General features: G+C 32.4%; 1 protein-coding gene and 1 non-coding gene across 2 annotated transcripts; one reads left to right on the top strand and one right to left on the bottom strand.

Moving 5' to 3' along the window:
• Nucleotides 1–508: 508 nt before the first annotated feature.
• On the bottom strand, nucleotides 509–599 carry Trnam-cau (transfer RNA methionine (anticodon CAU)). Its single transcript is given in 2 exon segments — nucleotides 509–544; nucleotides 563–599. It is a non-coding gene; the product is annotated as a tRNA-Met (tRNA).
• A 9,688-nt stretch (nucleotides 600–10,287) lies between these two features.
• Nucleotides 10,288–19,781, top strand: LOC139512437 (trace amine-associated receptor 4-like). Its single transcript, XM_071300049.1, has 2 exons — nucleotides 10,288–10,677; nucleotides 18,938–19,781. The coding sequence occupies exons 1-2, from the start codon at nucleotides 10,334–10,336 to the stop codon at nucleotides 19,710–19,712; spliced, it is 1,119 nt and encodes a 372-aa protein (XP_071156150.1). The 5' UTR covers nucleotides 10,288–10,333; the 3' UTR covers nucleotides 19,713–19,781.

Below are 19,781 nucleotides of genomic sequence, written 5' to 3'. Positions count from 1 at the left end.
TAACCACAGCAAGCACAGAGTTCAAACCTGTGACATGCTCAATTGCCCTTATCACAGAAATTGCTTGCACATTTTCTGTTGATATTCCGATAACACGAATGGTACAGTCTCTCGAATATCTTTTTATCTCCATGACATAATTTTTTTTACTCTTAGGAACTTTCTCCGGCCCTTTCCCAAATCCTTGCGGTCCTTTTTCAAAATATTCATTTCCGCCGGTCATTTTGGTTTTTCGAAAGCAAATTCACCCCTAAACAGACGAGTGCACCGCTCCACCCCCTTTTCACCAAACGACTAAATCGCCGGTGTAAGGGGTTTAAATGTGAAATAAAGTGTTAATAAATACTCGTATTTATAAACGGAAGTATAACAATGTTTGAAAATACCTTTCAATATGAAAATAAGTCCATTTATACACTGAAAACAGCAAAATCACATCGGAGGAATGTAAACAACATCTATGTCCGGCTGTGCTTCATTCAGCCAGCCTCTGGGTAGAAAAAAACTATGCCCCGGGTGAGGATCGAACTCACGACCTTTAGATCGCTCTGTCATTTGTGATTATGAGACTGACGCGCTACCTACTGCGCTACCGAGGCCATGATTCTAAACCTCCAATTTAAGGTGTAAATACTTCATAACATTACCATTAACATTGTAGTTACTTGTCAAGGTGAGTGTAGGGCAGAAAGAAACATGTTTATCTTAAAGGAAACACATTTCAAAACATAATGAGCTGTGTTGGTTGTTCATTTTTATAGCTCTTTACTATATGAAATACTTTTAATTGTTTGAGGGTTTTTTTTTCATATTCTTTTCTCCAAAGGGGGATTGAGTATAGTGCTGATAGTAACTCGTCAGAATAATATTCTGCAGAGGCAATTTGTTGCTAACGAGAAGAAGTTTGCTATCCAATTTGCCCGTTTTGCACATGCATTTTTCAGGTTTCGATGAGCGAACAGCGAGCTAGCGTTCAAGCGTTATATATACAGTTTCTACTCATGACTAGTTGCGTCGATCGCGCCCTCCACAATGTACAATATAGATTGCATGGTTCCGTCCAATGTGAAATGGTGAAAAACGCCTCTCCGGTATGATGTTACTTGTGAGTATCAAATGCTCAGCTAAAACTATGCATGTTACCATATATAGACATTCCAGAAAAAGGGAACTGACCAAAAAATGGATAACTCTGTTTAGAGAAAGAAGTGAAATATATATGATTGCATGCATTGAGTATTAAGAAAGAATTTTAGTTTGATTTTGGAAAACCAAAAAGAAACATATTTCTACGTAATATTTCGTAATGTATGCCTATAAGACATATTTTTACCAGTTGTAAATGTTGTAAACGAATGATATCTTGATTTAGCTCAAATATAAAGCGTCGGTAGCGTGGCCGAGCGGTCTAAGGCGCTGGTTTTTTTATTCCCAACTGAGCGCAGCCCATTATAGACGTGTCATAATTGCTCCGGTGGACAAATCTGTGTTTCAATAGGATGTTGTGATTCGATAATAAATGTAGGGATTTATTTATGTTTTATTGACAAAACTGTATTGTATTAAGAAGAGAAACTGTCATTATAAACTGTAGTTCCCCCTATTCCGACGATTTATTCGTGTGGAAAAGGGGGCCGTTTAGGAGCACTCGAGTGTTTGTTTACAATTTTGGGCTGTGCTTGCTTGTTATTTTCCGGAATAACCGGCGAAATGGAGCAAACTAGTAAAAAATCGAATTTTTCTCAAGGGAATGGTAGCCGTGGTGCTGGGAATGAATATAATCAAAAGCAAAATTAAGTTCGTGATGTAAAGTCGTATCAGAGAGATTGTACTGTGAGAATTGAAGTAATTAATACAGATGTAATTGGTGAAAGAATAGTAATCGAAGATATTAAAACAATCACTGGTTAAATTCGGTGTTAGCTGTTGTCAAAAATGATGCCATGTCGTATGATATAACACTAGATAGTAAGCAGACTGCTTTCAATCTAGTGCAAGAAGGAATTGATATTGCAAATAATGAATATCAAGTCAGCATGTTACATTCGGATATAACTGTTGTTTCTATTATGATCTTCCATCGTTTATTTCGGATGATTATATAAGAAGTAAATTAGTATCAAAAGGGGTGAAAATCGTTTCTCCTATGTACAGACGAGCAATACCTGGAACGCAGGTAGCAGACGGGACAAGATTTATGAGATGCAAATTTCCACAAGGTATGTTCGCTTTGCCATGGACAATACCTTTCAAAATCGGCTCAGATACGAAATATTTTCGGCTTGTACATAACAACCAGATGAAAGTCTGCTCGGAGTGTTTGTCACCGGAGCATATGCGTAAACAGTGTCCGTACTTTGTTTGTCACGGGTGTGGCCAATATGGACATTCAAAGAGACAATGTAAAGCTAGAAAATGTAAATATTGTCATAATTTACCGTTGTTTTGTGTGTGTGAAAGTAGCTCAGATACAAAAAAAAATCAACCTCCGGCACATAAAAAGAAGAAGAACTGTGAAATATGTAATTTCTATTTTTGTATGTGCAAATGTAACATTGGCGGGAAAAAAGAATGTATATGCGCCTATGTCAAATGTGATAAGTATCCATGTATATGTACCTGCGCTTTTTGTAAAAGTGATCCGTGTGTATGTCCGTGTCAGGACTGTCGTATATATCCATGTGTGTGTACATGCGACACATGTACAGAAAAAAACGATCGTTGTACTTGCAACAAACAGAATGACGAAAATGGTCCGGAAATAGTTAACATTACCGGTGAAAATGATGATGAAGATATGTCTAAAGTTTGGTCAGAGGAAGATGTTGCCAATGCTGATCCTAAAGCAAATGTTCCGATAGAAGTTAATGTGGTGCAAAATAAACAAAAAAGCCACCCCAGGAGGAAAACAGAAAGAGAAAGATGGACAGTGATACCGAATGTAATAATGAGATAACAGACGATGAACTATTGAATCTATATAACGAGGAAGATGGTAATGAAAACATCAATTTAGACAAGGATTTTTCTGATGGCAAAAAGTTAAAAATAGCTAGTAATGACGCTCCTCCTAGGGACAATATTGTCACTGGGAGAGTGAAAATGAAATTGAAATTAAGCAGTGTTGCTCTAATGATGAAAGCACCTTCGTTGGTGACGAAGAAGTCTCCATGGAAGGTACAAATGAAAATGAGTCTTCTATCTGTTCTGTTGGTGAAAATGACACTCCATTTAAATTTATAAGTGCAAACATGGCCAGAAAAATTAAGAAAAAAACAGAGGAAACTTGAAAGGAGATCCATTATAAAATCTACTCCTAATTTGAGTGGTAAACATGTAAGAAATGTGGTTGACAGTAAAAAAATATAAATGGATAAGTTAATATGCCAGATTGTTTTTCTTTTTGCAATGGTGGTAATTTGTTCTATTAATTGTAATGGTTTAAAGAATGTAATTAATTTTGGGAATTTTATAAGTATTATTCATGATAGAAAATTTAGTATGGTATTATTACAAGAAACATTTTGGGATGATGCTTATGTAAATTGTGTTAAACACCTATATGAAGGTGATATATATATATTATAGTAACAGTTTACATGGTAGAAGGGGTGTGGCTGTTTCAGTGAATAATTATCTTAAGAATAAGATAAAATGTGTATATAAAGACTCTGATGGCAGATTTATCCATATAACACATGAAGAAGATGGACAATTGTTTAATGTAATTTCATTTTATGCTCCAAATGTTAATGCTGAAAGAGTTATCGTTTTCAACTTTGTTAAACAGTATTCAGAAAAGTTAGCTAACTTGATTAAAAGTGGGGATTTTAATACTTCTCTATCTATGTTAGATCGAGGTGGTAAAAGTAATCATGTTATTGATGAACCATGTAAAAAATTATGTGACTTGATTGAAAATAACAATTTGTATGATGTATGGCGTACTAGAAATAAAAGTTCTAGAATATTTTCCTGGAAAAGAATTTGTAATGGAGAATTACAACATAGTAGAATTGATTATTTCCTTGTAAATAAACAGTTATCTTCTTATGTTCAGAATGTATATTATAATACTACTAGTTTAAGTGATCATTCGTTTGTAATTATGAATTTTAACTGTAGTAATATTGAAAGAGGTCCTGGATTGTGGGTCCTCAATAATACATTATTATGTAATGAAGAATATGTAAGGAGAGTAAAAGAAATTATTTCTGATGAAAAAGAATATGAATTGTATAATAAAGATTTAATGATTTGGTGGGATAATCTTTAATATAAAATATAGAGATATTCTCAATTTTTTCTTCTAAAATGGCAAAAGAAATAGATTAGAAAGGCAGATCAATTTTTGATGTGAAAAAGCTGATTGTGGTGTAGATATTGATGTAGCTAAGTTAGAAAGTTTGAAACTTGAGTTGTCAGCATATGAATTAGAAAAATGTAGAGGTGCAGTACTCAGATCAAAAGCTATTTGGGTTGTTGAGTCAGATAAATGTACAAAGTATTTTTTAAATTTGGAGAAATATAAACAAGAGAATAATTCTATAAAAGAATTACTAAATGAAAATAATGAATCAGTTTATACTACTGAAGGTATTTTAGATTTACAATATAAATTTTATAAAGAATTGTACTCATGTGTAGATACAGATAATGATAAAATGTCAGAATTGTTAGATAGTTTAGATACAAAAATAGATGACAATGATTGTAATTTTTGTGATGCTGATGTTTCACATGAAGACATTTTAAAGCAATAAATCAAATGTCAAAAAATAAAAGTCCAGGGTCTTATGGACTCACAGTTGAGTTTTACTGTCAATTTTATAATGAACTCAGAAATGTTTTATTTGATTTGTTTAATGTTATTGAAAAAGAAGGGGTTTTAGGTAGATCTATGAAATGTCGAGTGATTCGTCTTATATATAAAAAGAAAGGTGATAAAAAGTCTTTGAAAAATTATAGACCTATTTCATTATTGCAGGTTGGTTATAAAATTTTAGCCAGGATAATGGCAAATAGATTTAAGGTAGTGTTACCTAAGATTGTATCTAATGATCAAACATGTTGTATTATTGGTAGGGATATATCAAATAATATTGCAAATGTAAGAGATATTATAGAACTTATTGAAAAAGATGAAATTGAAGGGTATATAATGAAATTAGATCAGGAAAAAGCATTTGACAGAGTGAGTCATAAATATTTGTTATATGTGTTAAGAAAACATGGATTTGGTGATAGATTTGTTAAATGGATTGAAATATTTTATAATGGTATTAATAGTGCTGTAAAATGTAATGGATTTTTGACAAACTATTTTCATATTAAAAATGGTATTAGACAATGATGTCCAATAAGTGCATTGTTATATGTTCTTGCTGCTGAACCTTTACATTGTAGAATTGTTAAAAATGACAAAATCAAAGGTATAAAAGTCCCTAATTGTGATAAAGAGGGATTAATTTATCAGCATGCAGATGATACTACATTATCTTTATGTAATAAAGAATCTATACCAGAAGTTTTAAAAGAATTTGATTTATACAGTAAGGCTACTGGAGCTAAAATTAATAAACAGAAGTCAGAAATTTTATGTGTAGGTTATGGAGAGTTATCAGATGTAGAAACAGAGCAATTTGGCTTACAAGTTTGTAAAGATGCTATTCAATTACTTTGGGTTTATATTGGTCCTTTAAAGAATCACTGTGTGATGACATGAATTGGAAAAATAAAATAAAGAAAGTTAGAAGTCTACTGAACATGTGGTTACAGAGACAACTTACTTTACAAGGTAGAGTCACTGTAAATACATTAATGTTGTCAAGATTTTGGGATGCATTATTTGTTACATCTATGCCAGAGTGGGCATATATAGAAATTAAAAGATTATGTGTGAATTTTATATGGGATAATAGATCCCATTTAGTTAAATATAGTTCTATAGTTGATGAAAAATGTAAAGGTGGGTTACAGTTGTCTGATATCAAATGTAAAATGTATGCATTTAGGCTGAAATATATAGGTAGACTAATTGATGATCAGTATCATGTGTTATGGAAAGATATATTCAAATATTTTGTATCTAAAATATATGGTATGCAATTAGGATTAGAGATATTGTATACAAAAATACCAAATTGTGAATTAAAATGCATTCCCATGGTTTATTAAGATATGGGTCAAGCTTTGTACTCCCTAGGATGTAAGCTATATTTCCAGTTAACTGTTGAAAATATATATGATCAACCTTTGTTCTGTAATCCAAAAATTGTTTTATATCATAAAACTGTTATTTGGTATGATTTCATACGAGCTGGTATTGTGACTATCAAAGATATTTGCTATGAGGTTAAGACTGGGTTTTTACCAAAAAATGCAATTGTAGATAGGATTGATAATGTATGTGATTATGTAAATATTCAATATGTAATTGATAGGTATCAGTGTTTATTATCTATTATACCAGATGAATGGAAGAATACTATTGACAATAATGTACACCACAGAAATATTGATAGAACAATAGATATATCTGTATTGATAAAAAATGTACCTTGTGATTTGAAATCTTGTAATGTTAAAAAAATATATCAATGTGTGTTGGAAGACATAATTGAAGAGCCTATTGGGTCAATTATATGGAAAAAAAATTATATGCTTTAGATGAAGCAGAATTGTGTAAAATTTGGAAACATGTTTATGTGTTTTGGAAGCCTTCAAAATTGATAGAGTTGGATTATAAAATAACGCATTACTGTGTCTTTACTAATGTAAAATTAAAGAAAATTGAACTGTCTGATTCTGAATTGTGTGATGTATGTCATAGAGAAAATGAAAATGTTGTGCATGTATTCATACACTGTGATGAACTAGAAGACTTTCATGATTATTTGTTTTCTTTACTATGGAAAATATTTGAAAATTATGACTCTGATAAAATAAGTTTAGTACAGAGTTAAATGTTGTTATTAAATGGTGTGAATGACCTTTTCTTTAATTTTGTATTGTCAGTAGCTAGGTTCTGTATCTTTTGAAGAAGAAAATTACTGAAAATGGACACAAAAATGTACATCTGACAAAACTGTTCCAATATACATTGAAACATAATGTAACATATTTTTATGTATACCTCTGTAAGCAAAATAACAAGAGTAATGTTTTTGAAAAGAACTTGCTAAAAGATAATCCAATTGTACAAGAAACAGATGATGTCTTAGTTTTTGATTTGTAAATGTTTGATATATAGATAACAAACTATATTGTTTGTATTACTGTATGCATATTGATTAATGTTGTTTATATTTGATTAGTTTTACCAGTTTTAATATGTATTATATCTGATGATTTATTTTAATAAAGATAAAAAAAAAAAATTTAAAAAGGCGCCAGTCTCCTCGGAGACGTGGGTTCGAATCCCAACGCTGACAAGTGATTTTTTAGTAAGTTAAAAAATTAATTTATCGATTTTTGCATAAATTGACAAAATATGAAATGGATAAAAAGTTAATACACAGAAGATATTAAAATTGTTGTAATACTTAATAGAAAAGAATTATTCTGTAATCCAAGATAACATAATATATTTCAAATGCTGAACGCTATCTCATTGCAGTTTAAAATGCATGACAAACATTGCAGAAAATAGCATATTACAGGTACAAATGTATAACACAAGTTTTCAGAACTATCAGAAATGCTTTGAAAACAAGAGTAACGGGTAGAAAAAACTATGCCCCGGGTGAGGATCGATTGAACTCACGACATTCAGATCGCTCTTGTGATTATGAGACTGTGATACCGAGGTCATGATTCTAAAACTCCATTTTAATGTGTAAATACTTCACAACATTACCATTACCATTGTAGTTACTTGGCAACCTTGTAAATGTTGTTAAGGGTCGCGGTAGCGTTGTCGATCGGTATTTTGTGCTGGTTTAAGGCACCAGTCTTTTCGGAGGCGAGAGTTCGAAGAAAAACACTATGACCCGAAATAACATTTACTAAATTGTTTCATCCGCGGTATAAGGACATCATTCGTATATATAGCTCAACATGCAGACTTCTTATACGTTCAGATATTTCACATATTCTTTATAAAGCACAAAAATGTCAGTATTCACCTCAGAAGCTAACAAAACCTTTGAATAGACTTATTAAGAAGGGATATAGTTACGATACTGTTTTCAGGTCATTAAAGATTGCATATTTTGGCGTTAATATTGATTCACTGATAGGGTCTTTGCATCGGAACTAAACACATTTATTTAAAAACCAGTTGTTGGCATGACACGGGTTATGCTCTCATATATGTTATGATGGTATGATACTAAACCACTAACGGGAAGGATTGTGCCTGATATTCATTTAATGAAGACATAATCTTTCAATCAGTTTAATTGAAGTCTGGAGCTGGTATTTTGTTTATTTTCTTTGGTTACATCTCTTGAAATCAGACTCGGACCTCTCTTGAACTGAATTTTAATGTACGTATTGTTATGCGTTTACTTTTCTACATTGGCTAGAGGTATAGGGGAGAGTTGAGATCTCATAAACATGTTTAATCCCGCCGCATTTTTGCGCCTGTCCCAAGTCAGGAGCCTCTGGCCTTTGTTAGTCTTGTATTATTTTTAATTCTAGTTTCTTGTAAACAATTTGGAGTTTAGTATGGCGTTCATTATCACTGAACTAGTATATATATTTGTTTAAGACCAGCTGAAGGACGCCTTCGGGTGCGGGAATTTCTCGCTGCATTGAAGACCTGTTGGTTACCTTCTGCTGTTGTCTGTTCTATGGTCGGGTTGTTGTCTCTTTGACACATTCCCCATTTACATTCTCAATTTTATCTGTAAATAGATATATGAAATGACATAATATAATACGTATTGAACTAAATAGCCATAGCCTTAGGAGAATTTAAGTTTGAGAAAAAAAAACATAATATTTCGTATTGTATGTCTTGAAGACATATTTTTTATAGTTGTTAATGTTCAAATGGATGATACCGTGTTTTAGCTACAATATCAAACTTCGGTAGCGTGATTAAGACAAGCAGTTATTTATTCATGCCAAACATCAAAGTAGAAAAAAAAGGTAACACGTTGAAATATAGGTTTTCAAAATTGTTCAAATAGTGTAAAATTACTTCCTCACATAACAAGTAACACGATGGTGAATGTAGGGCAGAATGAAACATCTTTTTCTTAAAGGAAACACAGGTTAAACATGATGAGCTGTGTTTGTAGTTTTTTAGATCTTCAGATTTAATAATATTTTTTATTATTTCAATTTTGAAATGTGTACTAGTTTTGTGAAAATGGACTTCATACTTAACTCCAAAACATATAAATGAACTAAAGTTAAAAATTAAAACACATACAAGACTTACAAAGGCCAGAGGACAGGAGCAAATGTGCGACGTGGTTAAACATGTTTTATGAGTGTTGAGATGTACATAAAAAATTATCCACAAGATTTTTTAATCAGTTGATTTTTAGGGAGTTATAATTCTTTGAACTCAGAAATCTGGTAAGATTGTGTTTACCTAGTGCCAACGTGAAAGGGTGGGGTATTCTTGAGTCTATATCATGAAGTATCTTTTACTATATACAATAGACATAGAAAAAGAAATATCAAGGTTATGCCTTGTTAAACGGGAATAATTACAGCAGATGTGGTGGCAGCATAGAGATTATAATTCAGGGATTACACCTACAATGGAAAGTTTCCCAACTTTGCTATACCTTCGTGCTTGAGTGTTATCCTGGAATATGTAATCTGAAAGAACTACCTTACCTGTCTACTTTTTTATTTGATATCATTACGATATCATCTTGTGACAATCTCAGTTTGGAAAGATATAAAACAGATCAAAAAGATGTACTTCGATGTTGCTCCAAATTCGACGCATGCCATTATGTATCGTGTAATAATTATTTTGGAAAATATACATTCTCACTCATGATACGGGAACCTCTTCACGGTGTCGAACCCCATTATAGGCAAATATGTTTCGCTTGAGGCAAAAGACGAAAACTTGTTACTTATAAAAAAAAGACTAATAAAAAAAATTAGCTTGACAACAATTTTAAATAAAACCAGTAAAATGATTCAGTTCAAGATGTACCTTTATAAAGTTAACCTAGAGCTCTAAAAGTTGTTTATTTCAAGACATTTTGCTCATGATGGTTTGACTGATCTATATCACGCGATATTTAACTTTCCAGAAATATCAATTGTTATAGCAATTAATGAAGATCGAAGCAGTGCAGTAGCATTAAAATATTCAACATAGCATTATTGATGAATTACCAGAAGACAACAACACGATATGTACATCGATAAGGAACTCGAAAGTCTGAATTATGAAAAGGTTAAACAAAACATAGGTGGAATATTTTTCGTATCCATCGCTATGGTGATCGGAATAACTGGAAATCTTCATGTTCTTTGTGTGTACAGTTTTCGTATGAAACAGTCAAATCCCAGAATTTTTATATTGTTTTTAGCTGCGTTGGATTTTATAACATGTGCAGTCGGAATGCCATTTATCATCATTGATTTGACAAATCCACTGACTTTTTATGCAGTGACCGCTTGCAAAGTGTTAAGATTCGTGAATTATTTCATATGCCTCTCATCGGCATTCATTTTGCTTATCATTGCCATTGACAGGTATGTTTTTCTGATAATTTTTCTGTACCTTTTTTTCTCCTCGTTTCTGATGCAACTGCACCTTCATCAGTATCATGGCCCATGGCCTATTATAAGATGTTAGATCAGAATTAATTAAGACAACAGCGGTATAGACGTGTTATAAATATTTCTTAACTAGCTAAGTACATTATTGCCAAAAATGACTATTTATTAAAAATTACGTATTTTCTGTAATGGCCCTGTTTTTTTCTGTAAAGGCCCTGTTTTTCTGTAATGGCCCTGTTTTTCTGTAATGGCCCTGTTTTTTCTGTAATGGCCCTGTTTTTCTGTAATGGCCCTGTATTAATGCCCAGTTTGTCTGTATTAAGCCCAGTTAGGGTTTTTAATCAAGTTAATAAAGTTAAGTTGTAAAGAGTATAATACCTTTTTGTATTTTGTTTAATTTAGTAACCAGCAACAAACATTAAAGAGTTATAATGAACCAAATAAAGGGATCACTGTTCATCCTGTTTTTCAAAACATAACTTCTTTCAACTTTATATCTTGGATATTTGGTATATTTAAAGCTTTATCATGGTGAAGTCATTAAAAGAGTAAGAGAGTACATTAAGTTGGTAGCAACACATATACTTTTGTTCAGTTGGTTAATAAATGTATTAAGAAATGGGTGTTTTTATAATGGCCCTGTTATATGTCCTCGGTCAGTAATAATGGCCTCGGGTGTCTGTAACGGCCCTCGGCGTTGCCTCGGGCCATTACAGACTTCCTCGACCATTATTACAGACCTTGGACATATAACAGGGCCATTATAAAAACACCCATTCATTAATATTATAGTATAGAGCATTATTGTAAAGCGACATAATAAGTTTTATTGAGATTGACGCCCACTTAATAGAAAATGACGGCAATTTGCGACCAAGTGTCATTTCACGAAAAAGTAAAAAACCAAGTCTACAGTAAGATATAAAAGCCATGGATAATAATAAAATAGCTAACGGTTGGTCTACTTGGAAAGCCTGTCTATGTTCTATTTTTTCTATAGAAAACCTTGTGTTATATGAAGGTATATACGTAACATTATCTGAGACAAATTTTTGAGGAACTTTGCCATTGTTTTTATTGACTATTGAAAGTACATACATAAGAATTCCGATTTTGTTATACATATATAAATTCTTGGAGTTTCTAGTTTTAGAAATACTTTACTCACTTTTTTTAATAAATGTATTTATATTATTTGCTTGCAGAACCTTATTACTCTTAGTTATAAAATCAATTTTAAATATTTTCAGTAAGCGGAAGTTCCATTCAGCGTTCTGCATTAAGAAAAAAACATCAAAAATATCTCTTTACTCAAACTAATCAAACAATTTCACATTTGCAATTTTAATAGATATCTGATCTTAATTACTGAAACGGGAAATAGTTCTGTGTTAGCAGAAGTGGTAATTCTTATTACCGTTATTTTGTATGCAAATAAACCAGAACAGACAAACAGACAAGTACCATTCCCTCAATTAATAAATTAATTGATAACTTAATTGTTGTCAACAAACAATACAAATTGTCCCAACAATCAAATGATACAGACGACAATCACTTGAAACAGATGGCAGCATATGTCATAGTACAATTTAGTTGACAATTCAATATTGCGTGGTTAAAACACATTGATTATGTCGCTTTAGGTTCAAATGCTCCTTCCTGTTTATTCAGGAAACAAAACCATGGTATCTTTGTGTAAAACATAATAAAAATGATTGCTTCCTGACAATTTTACTCTCGTCTGCATCTGCCTGTCTTACACCGAGCCCAACTTTCATTTAGAGGAAATCATTCCGTAATTGATTATTTTTAAATTCATGTCAGAATATATTCTTATACTTTTTTTCAAATGACCAATTGTCATTTGCATATCGTCCAGCTAGAACTATTATTGTCAGGACATGAAATGGCATGATTGCACTTTTGTTTTAGGAATGTTTGAAACATATGAATTGGTGATATCTTAGATTTTGTATAGGTTTACTTTTTAATTCTGTTTGATTGTGATAGAATCTCTAAATCGTGACACACATTGTCCATTTATTATCTTTGAATGATAAGGTGTTCCAGTGTATATAAAGTGCGAATCCAGCTAGTTCATTTTCACTATCATATGCGAGTATGTCTATTGTAGAATAAAGGATCATGGGGAAAAGTTTCAACATATTTTCGTTGTGATATGTCTTTTTATGTATGTCGGTATATATTTCACAGGTGGATGGCTTTAGGCGCGATAAACCCCGTTCACATCTCTTACATTCACTGGGGTAAAGCAGATGACCGTAACTGCATTCACGGTCATCCCAAGATGTCGGATGAAAAATTAGGTCAGTTTCTGTATTGTCTGTTAAAGTGTTTCTATATCATTTTCTTTACAAATCATACATTGAAACGATGTAAATTTATAAAAGAATCACTCGGAAATCACTAATTACTTCTGAGAAATGTGCATGAAACGGGAAATTCGATTTGAAAAAATCGCCAAGATGACCGTAAATCACAATCGAGATGACCGTAACAGAATCAGCGATTCATAACAAGGCTGACCGTAACTGCTTTTAAGATGACCCTCAATTCTAAGAAATATCCGTATTTATATAACTATCTTTTTGTATCAAATGATTAATCGTGTTGGTATACACATATTAATATGAGAGTTTTATCCTATAGGTAGAAGAAAATAAGACGTGCTTCAAATGCAAAGATTACCATATGTATCTTTTTTACAGTAGAGGGTTTAATTTTTAAAATGAATTTGCCAAAAGACATGCAAATGAGCAGGAAGGGAAAACATGCTACAAAAGCGCGATAAAATGACACCTTACAAGCATAATGAAAAAAATGCGGTGCACAGCCTTCAACTGCTCGACAAAAGATTTTTTTGTTTGTTTCTGGGATTCCTTTTAATGACATATAATAAATACACATTTTTGAAAATGCCAAAAAATTGCATGTACACCCATTGATATTATATCGTCTTTCATTTTGTCGTGCAAATAAAATAACAGAAATATTTTGAAAATATCATTCGAATAAACTAGTGAAGGTGAGCTCCAGCAAAGTAGATCCTTAAAATAGTATTGTACGAAAAGCGTATCACAAGGCAGAACGTTGTCAATTTGTATACATACAGAAATGTTATTCATACAGTCAGGATTCTACTTCTTCAAAATTATCTCCCCATTACGCCAGTTCATGCTCACAGTCGTAGAAATGGAAGCCATTGTAGGGATGACGCTCTGCCAATTTTGCTCTTGAAAACTGATAAATTTATTCACATAGCACCATTACGATCGATCGTTATATGTCAGTTATATTTTAAAAGACAAATGTATCTACTAGCTAATGAGCATTAGTTAGGCATCAACCATTTGATTTTCAGAAGGGGGGGGGGGGGGCTATGGTTTTTTTTTGGAAAAAAAAGTTTGTTTCCAGGTTTTGGTGAAAAAAATAATTTGTTTTGGACCCTGAGAAAAAAAAATTGTTTGTTTCACCCTCAGCTGCCACTATATGTAATGCTAAAATTGAAAGAAAAAAATTGTTTTCGGTTTGTCGCTAAAAAAAATAGATTGTTCTTCGCCGATGGCGAAAAAAAAAAGTTTGCACAGAAAAAAAACCATAGCCCCCCCCCCCCCCCCCCCAGGAAAATCAAATGGTTGCTGCCTTAATGATCTTGTCTGCATTGATTCAACTTAAAAATATTGTCTGTTCGGATGTCAGATGGAATTTTTGAAAATTCTTAAGCATTTAAAAAAATTCTAATTAAATATTTCGTGGAAGGGCAGACTAAACATTTTCAGTGGTTGAAGATTATCAACCCTAGTTATCACACACAAGAAAATCATATTTTTTCGAAGATATCCATTTTCATCATCCAAATTAAACGACTGTCGTCAAGTACTTTTAGAAAAAATAGCTATTCGAACACACCTACTCTGTTTTTGTGATTCATTAGATAGGTATCTCACTTGACCCATATATTTCATCTTTTCGTACTGTCATTTTTTAACGTAATAAAGTCAACCTGTAGCTTTGATATATAATAATGATAGAATCTGAAGCGAGATGCTATATAAAATACTCTTGCTTTGTACGTTTTAAAGACAAATATACACCCCAAACATGCCCCAACATAAAAAGGTGCACTCGATTTTTCTTTTTTCGATACAATCGTTACCTGTTTTTGGGAATTTTTTTTTTATTCACATAATGGAAGGGCAGACACGAAAATTTCTGAACTAAAAGATTGATATGTTCTCCGTCCGTGATAAAAAAAAATCGGAGGTTATGCATTTTCTACATCCAACTTATAGATACTATATATAAAAAAGAAGATGTGGTATTATTGCCAATGAGACAACTATTCAGAAAAGACCAAAATGACACAAACATTAACAACTATAGGTAACCGTAAGGCCTTCAACAATGAGCAAAACCCATACCGCATAGTCAGCTATAAAAGGCCCCGATAAGAACCATGTCGTCGACTTGATATCTTATTGTTTTGCATTACTATGTAATAGATACATTGAAAACCTATGCAAAAGGTGTTTTTAAAATAAGAAAATTGTCGTTTTATTTGTTTCTATTAACTTTTTAAAATTTTGTTACTATATCAAACATTACAGTTAACATTTATCGCTTTCTCGATAAACACAGAGCTTCTATTCTTTTGTTCTATTTCAAAAGTGTTTCCGCCTGCATATATCAAGACAAATTAAGATTTTAATCTGCTTCCTCTGGAACCATACACATGGGCTCGATTACCAAATATTCGTATGTATTATTAATGTTTTTAATGCTCCATTTATTGGCATTATGTTTTTCTGGTCTGTGCGTACGTTCGTCCGTTCGTCTGTTTATTTGTCCGTTTGTCCAGCTTCAAGTTAAATAAAATTGAAACTTAGTACACATTTTCCCTATGGTATGATCTTTTTAATTCTAATGCCAAATTACAGTTTTATCCCATTTTCATAGTCCACTAAACATAGAAAATAATAGTGTAGATGAGGCATCCGTGTACTAGGGACACATTCATGTTTCTTCAAATTTTCGTCGTATCGCTGTCAATTTGTGTTAAAATTTTAACGTCGATATCAATAAATATTTCATTGTTTACGAGAAATATGCAATTTACTATCATTGTTATAAATCCTAAATATGGCCAATTATATTATAGTTTAAAAAAAATAATTTATGAAACATATTTATATCCACTAACCGAGCCCCTATTGAGATCGACAAACTCAACAAAAAAGCTTTGAATACAATACGGATATTTCTTAGAATTGATGGTCATCCTATAAAAGTTACGGTCGTCCTATATAAATTACAGTCAGTCTTTACAAATTACGGTCATCCTTTACAAGTTACGGTCATCTTTTTACCAATCACGGTCATCCTTGTTTTATGTTACGGTCATCTTGAAAATATTTTGATTATGATTTACGGTCATCTTAACGATTTTTTCAAATCGAATTTCCCGTTTCATGCACATTTCTCGGAAGTAATTAGTGATTTTCGAGTGATTCTTTTATAAATTTACATCGTTTCAATGTATGATTTGTAAAGAAAATGATATAGAAACACTTTAACAGACAATACAGAAACTGACCTAATTTTCCATCCGACATCTTGGGATGACCGTGAATGCAGTTACGGTCATCAGCTTTACCCCAGTGACATTGTTTTACTAGTATTATTTATTTCTAAACATATACATTTTAACTCATTTTCTTCATTTTCTTCAAAAATAAAAAATAAATCGTCTGTTTATTTATCATTGTACATCAAAAATTTATGGCATATAGAGTGAAAATGATATTTTAGGGTCCGCACTTTACATACATTGGTGTTCGCTGGATTACATCTGTCTGCATTCAAGCTCCACTTTCATAAATCTGACAAACAGCAAAATTATCCGCACCATTAAGCGTAAAGTTCTGTTTCCTGAAGATTTATAGGTCTTTCGAATACAAAGTCCTTTCACGATATTTGCACAGATAAGTAATGTCACTTCCATGTAAAATATACTAAGTTAAACGGAAGCCATGATAAATGATTCAATAAATCTCCTGTGTTCTTTCATTTATATCCTTCAATTTAAGGTTAATGAATCCATTGTTTGAACAGGTTTGTTTAAGTTTGGTATATAACAAATATGCAATAAATGACCGTGCAATTTTCATGTAAATATATTTATGTTTTTGTAGAGTTTGTTTGACTGACACTCATATATGTATATAGTGAAATCCATATTGTGGTGGAAATATAGGCATGGAGAAAAGTGGCTGTTAATCATGATACGTATTGGTAATGATCCAAAATTTTCATGAGGAATGAGATACTGCCAGTTCTTTCCTCCGAGGAAAAAAGGGCATGGGGAAATGGCTATATGTATACAGTATCTATACTATTAAACGAGAAGACCTCATTTTGTGTGTCGCTTCTCTTCCTTCAACAATGAATTAATCATCATGCCTCTGTGTTCTTTAGGTAACATGCATAGTCGCATTTGTCATCCATTCTTATGATTATTCAGATTGAGTTATTTTGGGAGAAAAACGACAAAATAGGTGTCCGGATATTGTTTCCGTTATCAGATTGACTTTAAGTTATAGATAGGACTTCCGGTTTTAAAACTGCACAAGAACAACCAATCGTATGATAGATTACAAACATGAAAAATAAATAAGCCAATCAGAGCGTTCTCCATATCATGGTTTTTAGATCGCAAGAACCACAACTATTATACCTCCTAAGAGACAACTATGTTTTCGCGTTTATCCATCTGTAAACTACGATTATACTACTATAATATACAGAGACTCTCTGTATTCTGTCCACTTTTTTCTGAAATATTTACTATCTAAGGTGTCATACCAGTTGCATATATATTGAAAAAAGTAAAACATGTGGAAACAAGAATGTGTCCATAGTATACGGATGCCATATCGGCACTATCATTTACTATGTTTGGTGGACCGTGTATTGGGTAAAATCTCTATTAATTTGGCATTAAAATTAGAAAGATCATATCATAGGGAACACATTTAATAAGTTTCGAGTTGTTTAGACATCAACTTCATCAAAAACTACCTCGACAATAACTTTAACCTGGAGTGGGACAGACGGACTGACGGACGAACGAACGAACGGACGAACAGACTAGAAAACATAATTTCCATAAATGGTGCATAAAAATTTATTGTTGAAAGTGAAAACTTTAACCTAAAGTCAGACAGATGGACGGACGAACGAACGAACGAACGAACGAACAGACTAGAAAACATAATTCCCATAAATGGGGCATAAAATTTATTGTTGAAAGTGAAGGTAATTTGGCCAAAATGAAAGTAGGGTAGATATTAGAGGGATGCAGGACTTATTCGGGACGTCGAGATTGGGTATTTTTAAGCTCGTGATTTCGGGATTGATCTTTACGGGATGCAGGAATATTTTTTTTTCAATTTCGGGATGTCGGGATATGAATTTCGTTAAAATACGCACCTCGGGATTTCATGTTTTTAAGCCCGGGATTTCGGGATCAGAGCCCCTCAGACCACCCCTCGAATGAGCCATTAGATAGTCATTTATACGAGATTCAAATCCTACAATTGGCATGTTGATAGGGCTCTCAAAAGGAAAAGCACTGATAGATTGTCCTAGAAGTACATTTTATTAGAATAATAATGGTCTATAAGCAGTTTCATTTATTTCATGTTTGAAGCGGTGCAAATTTTTAATTTAATTTTACTTTTACCAAAACAAATGCATTGTAGCGAAGGGGATGAATAATTGTGGTATAAGGCCAGAAACACGAAAAATAATTGAATTTAACAGAAAGGAAACACATAACAGACTTTGGAAAAAAAGGGAGCGGGCTTTTGATACCTTATATAAAATTCTCCAGTCATAATATCTTTAACAAAAACTCATCCTACAACAGTTTACAAGCTGTATATGCCCGCGATTTCGCGGGTGTGTTCTAGTATATATAATAACTAAGATATGTTATCATGATTTGGTCTTACGACACGCCCTAACCCTAAAACTGAACCCATTAACAGGCCTTGACACCAGCTCTTTGAGAATAAAAAGATAATTCTATAAAGACGAGTTCACTGTTTTAAGCAGAAGTAAACACGTCAAAACCAGTGCAAAGATCAAATATTTGCGTGATTCTGAGTAGATTTTTTTCGCTAAATGAACTTTTTTGTCTATTTTACAGATATAGGAAGGTTTGTCTTCCACTAAGACAGCAGATTTCTCAAAAGAAAGCAGTATACTGTTGCTTTGGTTCATTTGGTGTGTGTTTGGTGTTTACATGGCCTGCTCCTGTTCTGTATGGTTATAGTACTGTTAATACGACAAATCCGAATGTCACTGGAATTCGATGTTTTACCGAAGACATATATAAAGACACAGACTATCAAGCATACTTCAATGTAATTTTGATTCTAGTTATGTTTGGAATGTTTGTTGTACTGGTAGTTTTATATGCCTTGATAGCAAAGACTATTTTAGAAAATGATAAAAACAGGAATTCATTTCAGACAAACAAACTAATGACGAAAGGGACTAACGTCGGTAACAAGAATCCCGTTCAAGAAGAAAGAATGCTTAAACAATTAGATACACCTATAAAGACAGCTGAATTAATAACTGGTTCAAATAGGTCAACCGATGATAAAAGAATAGATTTTAACCGCCGATCTGTAATGCAATATAAAAGAGTTAAAACAACGACTTTTATCATGTTCCTAATTACTGCATTATTTTTCATCAGTTATTTCCCGCATCTTATTCTCCAAATCATTACTTATATCGACAAAGACTTCGTACAAAGAATGAATATTGAGCAAAAAATTATTTATAATACTTTTCTTTGGTGCTTTTTTCTCAATAGCTTTGCAAATTGTTTTATTTATGGGTTCTGTGATGTTGGATTTAGAAGACAGTTAAAGCGATTTTACAACAATTTTATATGTTGGATTTGGTATTAAAATCCTTTTTATTTCCGAGGTGTCTTCTCAGTTTTACATATAAATTTAAAAAGACAGATTAATGGAATG

Source organism: Mytilus edulis, chromosome 2 (assembly GCF_963676685.1).
Source record: "Mytilus edulis chromosome 2, xbMytEdul2.2, whole genome shotgun sequence".
NCBI classification, from domain to species: domain Eukaryota; kingdom Metazoa; phylum Mollusca; class Bivalvia; order Mytilida; family Mytilidae; genus Mytilus; species Mytilus edulis.
This window is presented reverse-complemented; position numbering and strand designations above follow the sequence as displayed.